This window comes from Salmo salar, chromosome ssa16 (assembly GCF_905237065.1).
Source record: "Salmo salar chromosome ssa16, Ssal_v3.1, whole genome shotgun sequence".
Classification (NCBI taxonomy): Eukaryota; Metazoa; Chordata; class Actinopteri; order Salmoniformes; family Salmonidae; genus Salmo; species Salmo salar.
In genome coordinates, this window is record NC_059457.1 from 71,490,704 (window position 1) to 71,506,170 (window position 15,467).

General features: G+C 42.9%; 2 protein-coding genes across 5 annotated transcripts; both read right to left on the reverse strand.

Moving 5' to 3' along the window:
- Window positions 1-2,963: 2,963 nt before the first annotated feature.
- Window positions 2,964-9,377, reverse strand: timmdc1 (translocase of inner mitochondrial membrane domain containing 1). 4 transcript variants are annotated; one of them, XM_014150363.2, is made up of 8 exons: window positions 9,221-9,312; window positions 8,269-8,563; window positions 7,831-7,996; window positions 7,573-7,661; window positions 7,366-7,433; window positions 4,770-4,848; window positions 3,483-3,593; window positions 2,964-3,393 (listed from the first exon to the last, which is right to left on the reverse strand). In XM_014150363.2, the coding sequence occupies exons 2-8, from the start codon at window positions 8,532-8,534 to the stop codon at window positions 3,243-3,245; spliced, it is 930 nt and encodes a 309-aa protein (XP_014005838.1). In that variant the 5' UTR covers window positions 8,535-8,563; window positions 9,221-9,312; the 3' UTR covers window positions 2,964-3,242. The 4 variants fall into 4 exon arrangements, with proteins under 4 accessions (XP_014005838.1, XP_045552594.1, NP_001134625.1 ...); XM_045696638.1 differs by lacking the exon at window positions 9,221-9,312 and adding an exon at window positions 8,914-9,138; NM_001141153.1 differs by having other exon boundaries at window positions 2,971-3,393; window positions 9,261-9,276.
- A 6-nt stretch (window positions 9,378-9,383) lies between these two features.
- poglut1 (protein O-glucosyltransferase 1) lies at window positions 9,384-14,965 on the reverse strand. Its single transcript, XM_014150496.2, has 10 exons — window positions 14,820-14,965; window positions 13,681-13,777; window positions 13,394-13,537; window positions 13,046-13,181; window positions 12,732-12,853; window positions 12,477-12,636; window positions 12,290-12,348; window positions 11,637-11,804; window positions 11,436-11,492; window positions 9,384-11,287 (listed from the first exon to the last, which is right to left on the reverse strand). Exons 1-10 carry the CDS (start codon window positions 14,893-14,895, stop codon window positions 11,131-11,133), a joined length of 1,176 nt encoding a protein of 391 aa, XP_014005971.1. The 5' UTR covers window positions 14,896-14,965; the 3' UTR covers window positions 9,384-11,130.
- Between the last annotated feature and the right edge of the window lie 502 nt (window positions 14,966-15,467).

Consider the following 15,467-nt stretch of genomic DNA (forward strand, 5'->3'; position numbering starts at 1 on the left):
AATGTTGCCAAACAAAGACTCTATAATCTTTGCTATAATCTTTGCTACCCGGGTTAAATAAAGGTGAAATAAAATAAATAAATAAAAGTTCCCTTGCGACAATTTAGCTTTTGCAACGAGACCATTAAATATATTTAAGACAATGGTAGAAGAGAGTGTAGTTCTGTTCAGTTTGGATTTCAGTTTATCGCTAACCTTATCACAGGGACTTTGAAGCACTAACTTACAGTAGATACGACCTCTCTGTTACCTAGCAAGCTAAGGAACTGTCAGTGGATCAAACCATTGTGAGGCAAAGGGTGGGGGGGGGTCGCAATCTTTTGAAACTTAAAAACGCGCTATTAAGTGTCTATAATCAGCACAATTGCTTTCATTGCGTATTATTAATATTATTTAAATTACATAGTTATGTTTCAGTGATATATTGGGGGGGACAAATATTTTTCCCAGGATGGGGGAGTCGTGTCCCCCCCGTCCCCCCCGGGATTTCCGCCCCTGGTTCTGCCCACAAATTTTCTATAGGATTGAGGTCAGGGCTTAGTGATGGCCACTCCAATACCTTGACTTTGTCCTTAAACCATTTTGCCACAACTTTGGAAGTATGCTTGGGGTCATTGCCCATTTGGAAGACCCATTTGCGACCAAGCTTTAACTTCCTAACTGATGTCTTGAGATGTTGCTTCAATATATCCACATAATTTTCCTACTTCATGATGCCATCAATTTTGTGAAGTGCACCAGTCCCTCCTGCAGCAAAGCACCCCCCACTCTTCACGGTTGGGATGGTGTTCTTCAGCTTGCAAACATCCCCCTTCTTCCTCCAAACATAACGATGGTCATTATGGCCAAACAGTTCTATTTTTGTTTCATCAGACCAGAGGACATTTCTCCAAAAAGTACGATCTTTGTCCCTATGTGCAGTTGCAAACCGTAGTCTGGCTTTTTTTAATGGCCGTTTTGGAGCAGTGGCTTCTTCCTTGCTGAGCGGCCTTTCAGGTTATGTTGATATAGGACTCGTTTTACTGTGGATATAGATACTTTTGTACCTGTTTCCTCCAGCATCTTCACAAGGTCCTTTGCTGTTGTTCTGGGATTGATTTGCACTTTTCGCACCAAAGTGCGTTCATCTCTAGGAGACAGAACGCGTCTCTTTCCTGAGCGGTATGACGGCGGCGTGGTCCCATGGTGTTTAAACTTGCGTACTATTGTTTGTACAGATGAACATGGTACCTTCAGGCATTTGGAAATTGCTCCCAAGGATGAACCAGACTTGTGGAGGTCTTGGCTGATTCCTTTTCGTTTTCACATGATGTCAAGTAAAGAGGCACTGAGTTTGAAGGTAGGTCTTGAAATATATCCACAGGTACACCTCCAATTGACTCAAATTATGTCAATTATCAGAAGCTTCTAAAGCCATGACATAATTTTCTGGAATTTTCCAAGCTGTTTAAAGGCACAGTCAACTTAGTGTATGTAAACTTCTGACCCACTGGAATTGTGATACAGTGAATTATAAGTGAAATAATCTCTCTGTAAACAATTATTGGGAAAATGACTTGTCAAAACTATAGTTTGTTGACAAGAAATTTGTGGAGTGGTTGAAAAACCAGTTAATGACTCCAACCTAAGTGTATGTAAACTTCTGACTTCGACTGTATGTTTTAAAAGCCTGTCATCATTTTGTCTAAAACATGCTGCCCAGTGCCCTGAAAATAAATTCCATACATTCCTAATGCCATTCTAATCAAATTATTTCAATTGGACTGTAGGCTAGCCTTCAGCTGGGAGGTGAAGAGGAATGCATTTCTTTAGTAATAGCTCCCTGGAACAAAAGGAGACACTATTGCATTGCATTTCAACAAAAACTAATTTGCATAATAACGTGAGCAGACTCCCTCTGATAGGACATGAAATGTAATTCATTCAGATGATTACTGAATTGAATTACACAATCATAACTTAATGACACACTAAGGCACATGGCTGTAACCGATCGTCACTGACCAAACCTTTAAAGTAGAATTAGAATGTTAGCTTTGTTAACTAATGACTTGTCTCTCTTTCCAATCTCCTGGCTATTTGTTGTCAATCTGAGTCGCGTTCCGAGCCCCAGCTGTTACTGTGCCACATCTTGTTTACAGCAGGGGCAGAGGCTATGTTTGACCTAGTTGCTGCTGACAAGCCCAGGGGCCAACATCACAGGCCTACAAACAGACATGGAAACACACACAGATTGTAATTCAATTTTCATGTTTCTAGACACACGCCCCACTGCGATTACGAAAGAATAAAGCAGGTCAATTCCATAGTAACAGAATGGTGAGACTCCGATTTTTCAATTCTAAATGTTTTTTTTTTTACAATAACGCATTTACTTGAACAGTGCCGATGCAAAGTTTGGTAACAGAAGGATGGCAAAAACAGCACAAACCGTCCTTCTGTTACCAAACTTTGCATTTGCACTGTTCAAAGAAATGTTTTTGTAAAATGTTCAATGGAAATTGTTAAAAGTCGTCCTTGGGCATAGAGCTTTATGGTTTGTTTAACTTTGCAATCATTGTTTTTTGTTTGGCATACATTTTAAAGTGAAAAATCAGAGTCTCAGCATCATTACCATGGAATTGCCTAGCAGTGGGTTGCTTGATCATTTATCTGAACATAATGGCAATGTGATTGTGTCTTAACCTACACACTAGGCAGCAGGCAGCCTATCGGTTCAGAGCGTTGGTACCGTAACCGAAAGGTCGCTGGTTTGAATCCCGAGCCGACTAAGTGAAAAATCGGATGTGCGCTTGAGCAAGACACAACCCTAATTGCTCCTGTCTGCTAAATTACTAAAATGTAGTGATTTTCCTCAGAGTTCATCTGAATAATGGGACCACAACTTCAAACCCACTGGCTCTCAGCCTCATGTACTTTCCACACAATGTCATGACTAATGCAGTGAATTTCAAACTTGAAGATACTGTTGTCATTATTGCCATTTATATTAAATATGTAGGAAATCATTTAAAAGTTCCAGACAAAGTAATCACATTTACAGTATAAATCATAATTCAGCATCAATACATATTTTGTTGAGCGAATAAGTAGGTCCTCTTTTCTATTCAACAGAACATAGAATAGAGTAGTCAACATCAAAAGAAACCAGTATGTCCTCTGAGGTGAGGAAAGTCTCACCCACCATTGTCTGTCTGTGAGGATGGCTATGATTGGTATCAGTTAGAGTATTTCAGCTGCTGTCAATGGCTGTCAGAGTCCTGGGCCACGCCCTCGTTCCGTGGTAAACTGAGCAGCTCCTGGATCTTCTGTATGTCCTGGTCTACATCCTGGATCCGCCCACTGCTGCTCAAATCACCAATCAGGTCATCCGTCAACTGCAAACGGGCACTCCTTGAGGGCGTAGGAAAAAGTGAGTCAATACTAGGAGTAAAAAAGTGTGTGTGTGTGTGTGTGTGTGTTTTGATGCCCATGGAATGTACCATTCTGCCAGTTTTAGTTCATACAGCTCCCTGCGCTCCCTCCTCCTCCTCTCCCGGACCGTTTCTCCCGCCAATCCCTGCATGGCAATGATCAGAGCTCCTGCCGGCACCCTGACGAGATGACATGAGCTTAGCTGACATCACCTTCATTCCAACATGTCAATGTTCTGTGTCACATTAAATTATGTCACTGTGGCTGTCACTTACTCTCAGTAACCCTCAGACTGTTATACAATACAGAGAGTTTGGCCAACTTCAGAGCTGGACGCCATGTTGCTGCCTCTCTAAGCATTTAATTGTTTCACTCATGAGTATCAATCAAGGTTTAATCTATCCAGGTTCCCGTTACCGACTACAGCTCTCATTCCAACCCCCCTAAACATAGCTTAGTATGAAGAGCTTTGGTGGCTGTCACTCACTTAGTAACCCGGCCCGCCCCTATCACCTCGTCCATGTGTCAGGACTACGAGGGAGGTAGGGGCAGACATTTGAAGCGTGATGTGTTATCTGATTAGCTGCCTGCTTTCATTTCTCCCTCCCCCCTCCCCTGCACCTGGCTGAGGCTGTGGGTGCTCCCGGGGCTGTTTGCACACATCAAACACACGGTCCAGGTGGCTGGGCACTGAGGCAGACATGGACAGCGTTCTGCTTCGCTCTGGAGACACAGCAACATGGCTTGGATGTTGGATCACATACACCCAGTCCATTACTACTCTAAAAACCTTCACGGACACATTAGATATACATACAAATCAAAGACTATGTGACAGACATGGAAGGGGGAAGAGAGACAGGAGAGGAAAAGGAGAGAGAAGACAGGTGAAGAGGAGAGGACAGAAGGGACTAGTGCAGCAGGGATAGAGGGAGCTGGATGGAGATGAAACGCTGGCGTAACAATGGGGTGGTAAAAATAGATGGGCAGCTGCTGCCTTGGCCTCTGTCCCTGCTCTACTGCCCAAAACACAGCCCTCTGCAACGCACATGAGTCCCTCTGGCACCCAGCGCATGGCTAGGGGGAGGGAGGGGGGCTGGGGAGAGGAGGAAAGGGTACAGCTGGGAAGCAGAGGGGTTGCAGGGAGGGGGCGCAGCTGGCAGCCAGAGACTTGCTTCTGACATCCTTCAGGCTTCATAGTTCATATTTTACCATACTGCTGGGCAAGCCCAGACTATCTGGCTCCCTCAAACTACTCCTCATACCTCTTCTCCACTGTCAACACTATTAGTCCAGGTAACCACATTTTTCAAGACTAGCCCATTATTTTGCCATTGAAAACCCTCATATCTCACCCCATGGTTGCTCCTATGGCCGTGCCTGCCATCAGTCCCCCAAGACCCAGGTTCAGCCTGAATAGGCCTCCTGTCACAGCTGCTCAAACCCACACAGGCAGGAATGTCATACTCACACATTTACAATAATCACACTTACTGTGCCTTCAGAAATATTCATACCCCTTGACTTATTCAACATTTTGTTGTGTTACAGCCTGAATTCAAAATAAAATAAAATCTCTCACCCATCTACACACAATGCCCCATAATGACAAAGTGAAAACATGTTTTTAGAAATGAGCAAATTTATTGAAAATTAAATACACAAATGACTCATTTACAAAAATATTAACACCCTTGAGCCAATACTTTGTAGAAGCACCATTGGTGGCGATTACAGCTTTAGTTGTGTTGGGTATGTCTGTATCAGCTTTGTACATCTGGATTTGGGGATTTTCTCCCATTCTTCCTCGCAGGTGTTTTCAAGCTCTATTAAAGTTAGATGGGGAGCGGCGGTGTATTTCCACAGATTTTCAATGGGATTCAAGTCTGGACCACTCAAGGACTTTCACAGTCTTGTTCTGAAGCCATTCCAGCGTTGCTTTGGCTGTATGCTTGGGGTCATTGTCCTGTTGGAACGTAAATCTTTGCCCCAGTCTAAGGTTGTTTGCACTGAAGCAGGATTAGCATGTATGTCTCCATTCATTGTTCCCTCTATCCTTACCAGTCTCCCAAGTCGCTACTGCTGAAAAGCATCCCCATAGCATGATGCTGCCACCACCATGCTTCACGGTAGGGATGGTGTTAGATGGGTGATGAGCTGTGCCTGGTTTTCTCCAGACATAACGTTTTGCATTCAGGTCAAAGACTTACATTTCTGTCTCATCAGACCACATCATCTTTTGCCTTATGCTCAGAGTCTTTCACGTGCCCTTCTGCAAACTCCAAGCATGCGTTCATGTGACCTTTTCTCAGGAGTGCCCTCCGTCTGGCCAATCTCCCATAAAACCCAGATTTCCCAATGAAGACCACAGTGCTCATGGAAATGTTCAACACTCTAGAAAATGGTTTTATACCCTTCCCCAGATATATGCCTCATCACAATTCTCTCTCTGAGATCTACAGACAGTTCCTTGGACTTCATGGTATAGTTTCTGCTCTGACATGCACTGTCAACTGTGGGACTTTATATAGAGAGGTGTGTTTCTTTCTAAATCATGTCCAAACAATTGAATTGGCCACAGGTGGACTCCAATCAAGTTGTAGCGACATCTCAAGGATGATCAAAGGAAATTGGATGCACCTGAGCTCAATTTGAAGTGTCATAGCAACGGGGTGTGAATACTTATGTAAATTAGATATGTTTTTCATTTTCAACAAATTTGTTGAAATTTCTAAAATGGGCATTTTTTTTTTTATTTCATCAATTTAAATTCCGTAGAGCTCAGAGACAGGATTGTGATTTGGAAAAGCACACACCTGTCTATATAAGGTCCCACAGTTGAACGTGCAAAATCCAAGCCATGAGGTCGAAATAATTGTCCGTAGAGCTCCGAGACAGGATTGTGTCGAGGCACAGATCTGGGGAAGGGTACCAAAACATTTCTTCAGCATTGAAGGTCCCCAAGAACACAGTGGCCTCCATTCTTAAATGGAAGAAGTTTGGAACCACCAAGACTCTTCCTAGAACTGGCCTCCTGGCCAAACTGAGCAATTGGGGGAGAAGGGCCTTGGTCAGGGAGGTGATCACTTTGACAGAGCTCTAAAGTTCCTCTGTGGAGATGGGAGAACCTTCCAGAAGGACAACCATCTCTGCAGCACTCCACCAATCAGGCCTTTATGGTAAAGTGGCCAGACGGAAGCCACTCCTCAGTTAAAGGCACATGACAGCCTGCTTGGAGTTTGCGAGCATCATGCTGTGGGGATGTTTTTCAGTGGCAGGGACTAGGAGACTAGTCAGGATTGAGGCAAAGATGAATGGAGCAAAGTACAGAGAGATCCTTGATGAAAGCCTGCTCCAGAGCACTCAGGACCTCAGACTGGGGCGAAGGTTCAACTTCCAACAGGACAACAACCCTAAGCACACAGCCAAGACAACGCAGGAGTCGCTTTGGGACAAGTCTCTGAATGTCCCTGAGTGGCCCGGACTTGAACCCGATCAAACATCTCTGGAGAGACATGAAAATAGCTGTGTAGCAACACTCCCCATCCAACCTGACAGAGCTTGAAAGGATCTGCAGAGAAGAATGTGAGAAACTCCCCAAATACAGGTGTGCCAAGTTTGTAGCATCATACCCAAGAAGACTCAAGGCTGTAATTGCTGTCAAAAGTGCTTCAACAAAGTACTGAGTAAAGGGCCTGAATACTTATGTAAATGTGATATTTCCGTTTTTGCTTTGTCATTATGGGTTATTGTGTGTAGAAAAAAAACGATTTAATACATTTTAGAATAAGGCTGTAACTTAATAAAATATGGAAAAAGTCAAGGGGTCTGAATACTTTCCGTAGGCACTGTATATGTCTTTTCAAATTATTACTGTAAAGTAGTTGAATAAGTGTGGATGTGTATAATACATTGAGGTATCCTCTCCATTTGGGTGTTGAAGTAACTCACCTCCTGCTGCTGCGTAGTGGCTGAGGGTATACTTATCTCTGTACACAGACAGGCCTGTGCTCACAGTGCTGACAGAACACACACACACACACACACACAGAGAGAGCGAGAGAATCAACCAATGTCACTCAACACAGGAGTACAAACTAATATAGTGGCCACAGAGGAAAGAGTCCCATACTGAATAGTCATGTAGTCATTGTTTACTTGAATAATGTGACAAAGGCTGCTACTCTCCAGCTCCACCTCCAGCCGTACCGCACAAAGCCCCGGATGGCTGCGTTATGGGCAGAACGCTGGGGGAGAACAACGACAACACAAAGCCTCCATCAACACAAGACAAACATTTTTTTTTTTAAATTGACAGACAATGTGTTTTTGCTGCACTTGGGAAAATGTATACAAAAGCACTGACATCGTATGTATGTAACGGCCTGCTGTTAATTCACAACCGCAGACACTCACCACAGCTTCCACTCGGCTGTGGTATATCTCAGCCTGGTGGAGCTGGATGAACCTCTCCCTGGCATGCCGGGCGGCGGGCAACCCTCCGTAGATCATGCCGGCCAAGGCGGCAGCTAAGGTACTCTTCACCACGCTGGAGAGCTCCTCAGGATACTTCTGCATTTCACTGGGAGCACAGGGAAGGAGTGTATAAACAAGCTTTAAAATCAAACAGAGCATTTTTAGACAGCCAATGTATGAAGCCCAGTAAGGCAAGTGATGGTTATGCTACACTAGAAGTCTGGAACCTTCTAAACTAACTGGAACCTTCTAAACTAAGTACAGGCTAGAAAACTCATCTGCTGCAGAGGTAAGCAATGGAGAGCGCTCCCCGATGGTGATGGGTTTACTCAGCTAAGCCACAGACAATAGGAGAGAGGTGTCACGGTCATAACTTACTCCCTGTCGAAAAGATCCTTGATGCGGTCCCATCCAGTGTCTGGGAACTCTGGCTTGCCCACGAGGCTGGGCAGGGGGGAGGGGATCTGTACCGGGGCTGGCACAACACTGTCAGCTGCATGGACCCTGGGGAGGAGGCCCAGGGAGGGCATGGCTAGCTGGAGGAGACCCCGCAGTGGTCTGGTGCAGAGGGTGCCCTGGAGGGCAGAGGCTGCCTGCTGCCATGGGGCTGGGGACGCCCCAGGCCGTTCAGGAGGATGCATCATGAACGCTTCACCAGCAATGGGAGCTGGATCTGAGAACACATGGCCAGGAGCTAGGATGTTACACTTATGTTACAGCTAATCCTTCTGCTAAATAAATGCCCTTTGGGCAGAGGAATAGAGAGCAAATGGACAAAACACATACACAGTGCAACAGCTGTTTTAATACCGCATCTGACATTGCATAGTCAGTGTGTACAATAGAATACCTACTGTACATTACTATACATTTCCAGAGTTGGTATTTATTCTTATGGAACTTTTAACACTTGCTGGGACATTGATAAATACTGTCTACACTGGCTGGAAATTATAAGGCTAGCTACAATCAGCTGTTATGACATATGGGTCAACAACACCCAAGGTAAAGATGACCACTTACGTAGCTATCGTATGAAGCAGACTGAACGACAATAGATACAATGTTACGTTTGCATTCAAGTGGAGCAGGTGAGGTGACACGACACAGTTACCAAAGACAGTACATGTCTTTACCATAACTTCACGTTCTCAAAGCATCTTGTTCTATGCAAAGGGGATTCATCATGCTAGCTAGCTAGCTAGCTGTATAAGCTAACTTGTTCAGCAGTTCCGTCTTTTGTGAAGCACAGTCTATTATTTGTCTAACGTAGCTAAGCAGTTTTTCGCAGACTACGTTTAAACGGTTAAATTGTTTACTGAGTATTTACCAATTTATTCTGAAATGTCCTTGTAGTTTGTCTTTCCTACCTGCTTGTGATTTCCACCGGCACACCGTTGAACTGCTAGGTAGTAAATGAAAGCTATTTAGTTGGAGAGCACCCCCTTCACGTGGAGGACCAAACATACACATTCATTGGACACCATTCTGAATTTACTTGAGATTTGAATGGTTTATTACAGAGGTAAAAATGATACATTCGAATAAAAATGTAAGGAAACAAAACATTGACAAAAGGCTGTTATTGCATCATATCACAACATTGTCATTGTGTTTCAAGCCAACAAAAATAGCATCAATTACTATTAATTAAAGCCCAACAGACAAACCAAAACTATTCCACCAATTTTGCAGGTGAATCAACCTGCCCATGATAGTACAATCTCTGTGCATACAATACTCTGACGAACCATGAAGAGCACATCATATGTTTTGACAAGCTGAACATGGTTTTTTGGCATTGTACCTCGTACTCTTTGGTCAAGACAATACACCGCACAAAGTACCTTATATACATGTATGCCACAGCTGTAGAATCAGAGAACTAACACATACATTCTACAATGGGAAAACTTGAAAATATTCAACATTTTGGTACAATTGTGGCTTATACTCATCTTTTCCAAGGCAGGTCCAAGTAAAGTAGTGCAGTGACAGTGGGTTTGACAACATGTCATTCTACATTAATGAATAACGTTCTATTGGCACTTGGTGTTGAGTGTAGTTATTTACGGCTTAACATGTAGTGTTTCAAGCTACATCATATCGCTACAGTATATGGCAATGGTGGTGTATTGTTCTTCTTAAACAGAGGCAACACTGAGGTGAGGAGTGTTTTGGTTGTGTTTATAGTTGAATGGACCAGTGGCAATAAAATGGAAGATGTAAGTATCAACTCCTGAGCAGCATACAGGGCTTCTGTCACACACTAGAGGGCAGTAAGGGAAAGCAGATGGAAAATGGCCTTTTAGGTGTAATTTCCCAGAATCAACCAATTTCATAGATTTTTCACACAATTTCAGTGTGGGGTGAGATAACTGATTTTGCCTAATAGCAAACGCTATCAAGCACTTCATAAATCCTCTACCCTAAGTTCCTTTCGAGGCATAAAGTCGCTGATATTTTGAGCATGGAAAGACTAAATACCAGGTCTGGGTTCAAATACATGAGTATTTAATAATTTGTTACTTAAATACAGAGAAAATAAAGTATTTTCAAATAACGTGGCCCGAATCAACTACTTTTATTGGAATTATTTGAAAGTACTGTATTTTCAGAGGGGTTGGGTTAAATGCATTAGACACATTTCAGTTGAATGCATTCAGTTGTACAACTGACTAGGTATCCCCCTTTCCCTTTCCAATACTAATTTCAACACCAAAAAATAGAATGCCTGGGCTAAATGCATATTTGAGTATTTTCAAATACTTTCCAAGTGCATTTCCAAATACACTCCAATATTCAACTACTTGTCTTTTCAAATGAAAAATATCTAAATAATTACTTCCAAATATATTTGAAAGTAATCCTAATATCCTAAAGAGTATTTGAACCCAGGTTTGCTAAATGCAAACTGTGTGATAGAACCAATATATAGAGTATCCTACTCTTTCTGTGTGCTAATCCCAATGGTCATTTCAATCCCAAATAGCTGCTTTCTTCTTATAGTGTTTTTCAGCTCCTAAATCTTCTATAACACAATACTTTAAAAAGGTACTCCATTACATCTAACCCTATGAAGAATCTATGGGGAGACCACAGCATAAATGTGAAGACCAGCAATTCCTAATTCTAAGACCAGCATTAAGGACATTAATAAGCAGTGCGATCTGCCGCTATCTATTGACTGGAGCTGCCTTCATATAGTCCATACAGAATGCCCCCCCCTCCCCGGCTCGGTCACAGTTCTGTCCTCCCATGCTTGTGGATGACCTGATTGTAGTTAGTCTTCCTCTGGAGTTTGTACTTGAGCAGCCCACCAAACTCAGTGAGGAGTCTCTCCCAGTAACACGACACGTCCTCCATCCTCAAGTGGTCCAGGATGAACCGCTGACCCCTGGAGGCAGAGGTTGGTCAACTAACATAAGTCAACAATATCAATAGTCTTGATTATTTAGCATGCTGCTGTACAAGCTGTGAGAAAGCAGACAGTTAATGTAGCCAGTCTAAAGCCATTTTTTCTAGTTCACAACCCCGCTTGTTACCTAACGGCAATCTCTTGAGCGATGTCATCGTTTTCTTTCACAAACTGTAGCAGTTCCCTGGAAAGACAGAAAAGGGGGACATGACTATAGATATAACAAAGAACATTCAGACATTAGACAAACCGCATATTCCACTACACTACCCATGGAGCAGGTTGACAGTTGAACAGTTATGATACACAGCCAAGTCAGACAGGTCACCTGAGGTCAGAGAGGTCCTGTTTGACAGGGATGTAGTGTACCCAGGGCAGCAGCTGGGGATAGAAGAACTCCAGCCACTCCTCCCCTACATGGAAGACCAGAGAGCCACACAGGAACAGGTGCTTGAGGCGGAAGCTGGCCGCCACGCCCCGGAAGTTGAACAGGTACCTGAGGGGTTAGAGGTCAGATGATGAGGTAGGAATTGTGGTGGAAATCACACAGTGTGTACAGGGTAAGGAAAAAGTTACCCTGTCCTTGGTAGTCTAACAGGTGGGGCCACAATGGTGAGTTAATGATTTGGAGCCCTGGCCTGACGTGCAAATGTAACTGATGCTGACAATGCACACCTGTAGTGTTTTATTCCATAGCTGAAGGTTTAAGATAAATAGCCAGGGTTAATTAACAGACCTTTGAAACAGGTAATGGAAGTTTCCCTCTCAACTCATGAAAACCAGGGCCATGTTTTCTCAGTCAATCTAAAAATCTCTGAAGCTAAAAACATTTTTTTTTTTTAAATTAGTCAAATTTTATCCAGGCTGACCTGGAAAATGCCAGTGAGTGTCAGAGTGAAGCCACATCTATGCACTTGATGTAAAACATTGTAAACACAAAACCAAGCGCAATGCAATTCCACCATGATATCTTGTTCTTACTTGTATTGACAATGCTCCACCAGGGGAATCTCCTTAGCTGGTGGTCTACCTAGTGTGTCCTAAGAAAGAAAGAAGAGGCAATTGAACAGTTGTTGATGTTGATATTGCGGTTGAAAAACATAGCACTGCTCTCAGTGCATTCAAGCCACTGTCACACAGACATTTGCATTGGTAGTTCCAGACGGACCTTCTCAGACTTCCAGGCCTGGTTCTTTGTGTACTCAGCATCCACCAGGTCTGGAGCCTCTCTGGACAGAAGGACCAGGGGGTCCCTCTCAGGACTAGTCCTGGAGCCTCTGAAGAATCCTCTGGACTCTTTCCTCTTCCAGGACCACTGTGCTGCCGATCTAACACAAACAGATTGTTTGTGAATAACAGAGAAAATTACCTGGTAATATAAATAAAATACAAGTGTTTCCTTGTACCACAAGGTCAAACCTACTTTTTAAGGTCATCCCTCATGAGGTCCCATCGTCCTAGTCCAGTGGGATATATGGGCCATACCGCTGGGCCCCCCTCCCAAAAGGTCCAGGCAGGATACATGATGTCCTGGTAGTCAGCAGTCTAAATGCACACAACACACTTTCATTTTACACACACAAATGCCATCACATTGGACAACTCTCTTTTACTACTTCCAACAAATATATATACATTTACAAAAGTAGAAACATTTATAAATAACATAAACAAGCAACACTGTTGTGTGTGTGTGTGTGTGTGTGTGATGAGGACATGCATGGTCGCAGAGCTGACCTTACTGAAAGACAGGACAGGCAGGATAGGCTGCACCCAGCCTGGCACCTGAGGGTAGTCCCGCACGTTCACCACCATCTCCACGTCTGGCAACTTGTCAATCACCTGCAGGATGAAGTGCTCCACCCCACTACACCTAAACCAATCAGAGAGACAGACAGCTGGGACATGATGACTATCATATTAACTTGCTCACTACTGATATAGGCCTAAAGATAATACATTTTACTAAACCACTAATTAACGGACCACATTTATCATACAAAACCAGGGTCTGATTTCTAAGCTTGATGAGAAACACAAACTCAGATGTGTTCAGAGACTAATTGTAATGTTTTGTTTCCTCACCTGGCTGGGAACATACAGTTCTGTTCCCGATACAGTTTACCACTAATGATTTGGTAATGGGTGCCCACGCCACGACGAAGCGTGTCCGCCATTAGCTCCTCAGACACTCCTTCTCTGAAGGGTCGTAGGTCATCATTCAAGACACTGGATGGATTGAGGACAACGGAGAGAGAATGAAGGATCTGCTCTAACAAGGCAACCAATGGCTTTTGTTAAAAAGCTGAAACCCTTTTGTATAGCAATACTGTTCTCATAGGAAGCAACATCGGTTCTCCTGCATGCATTACCTGAGATGGCAACTGCAGTTGTATGGGCTGCAAGGCTTGTAAAGTTGCGTGGCTTTGGTGATCTTTTCAAGGTATATCTGCCACCTGCCACCATTACCTAATAAAACAGAGCTTGTTAGGCAAAGAGCATGCAGTTCCTGGACTACTGAAATACAGATCAGTGTGCATGATTGCTTACACACTGAAAGCCCGTGGCAAAGGCTACTTACACTGCATTGGGTTGTAAATATGAGATAAACTAGCGGCACACTAGTATTTAGAAGAGACTGAAGTCAGGAAAGGCAACCTGGTCTCAGAGCATTTCATATTATTCTGTACATAAATCTGAGACACTCCATTTCGTATGATATGTTACGAATTGCAATTCATATGATATGTTACGTATTCCAATTTGTTGTGGCTAACATTAGCTAGGTGGCTAACATTAGCTAGGTGGTTAACATTAGCTAGCTGGTTAACATTAGCTAGCTGGTTAACTTCAGCTAGCTGGTTAACTTCAGCTAGCTGGTTACGAGTTAACGTCAGCTAACATTTTAAGTAGTTGCAAAGTTTCTAATTAACTAAAATTGACCATGAATAGATTCGAATACGCAACCTTTGGGTTCCTTGACATTTGCGTTATATGCCCACCCGAACAACCACACTCCTTTCCTTTTTACTTTAAGTAACCTTCTGTTTTATGTAACCATACCAAACGTAACATACTGTATTTTACTAATTTTGTATGTCGGATATACATTCACTGTGTTACATCTAGTCTATGAGACCAGGCTGGGAAAGGTTAGGTTAAATGTCAGATAATCCGACCTAACGTTACTACAGCTCTGACAGACCTGTTGCATTACATTAACCAACCTTAGCTAAAGTAACAATTTGAGCCACACAATTAATCAAATTCCTTCTTTAAAGGGGTGCCTTGGGAAAACTCTGTATCCAATATTGTATTAAGATATCTGCCAATAAATATCATTTCGCATGCAACCAATTGGTTCTACTTGCAAGCTAACTTAGTTTGTTAGCTAACGTTAACTGGGCTAGCTAGCTAGGATGAATGGGAACTCCTGAGAATAATTCGGTCATGCAATTTCAGTCCAGCACAGACCTCCGAAACTGTACATATTCCATATCTTTATTGTTACCTGATCCGGCCACGCTGAAATCAACTCCACAAAACTGTAACGTTAGAAGAGGGATCAAGAGCCACGGCAGTCTCATTTTCTTCGCTTAGACAGTTAGCGATGACTGATGCTTGGTCAGCCTCTAGTTTGGTCTGAAAACCCTTACCGTAATTACAAGTATTGACGTATCATTACCGTAATATTGGGACCATTTCCGCATTCGTGTGTGTTCTGTCAGCCTGGTCTCATAGACTAGATGTAACATAGTAAACGTAAATCCGAGATCTCAAATTAGCATGACATGTAATGTTTGGTATAGTTACATAAAACAGGTTACTTAAAGCTACAATACGTCATTTTTTGGGAGACCTGATCAAATTCACCTAGAAACGTGCGTTATAAATCTTGAATGCAAGTATAGTAAGCGGTAGATCTCTTCTGTCCGTTATTTCTAGGCTTCTCGTTCTTAAGTTTAGTTTTTGTGTCTTTTACTTTCAGTTTTGTACACCAGTTTCAAACAGCTGAAAATACAATATTTTGGGTTATGGAACATATATTTCACAACGATTTAGATGGTACAATGAGTCTCTACACAATGACTTTTGTTACATAAACTGAAATTAGGCGAACAATGATCATTTTTAATTTTAGCAACCAAGAAATGGCAGA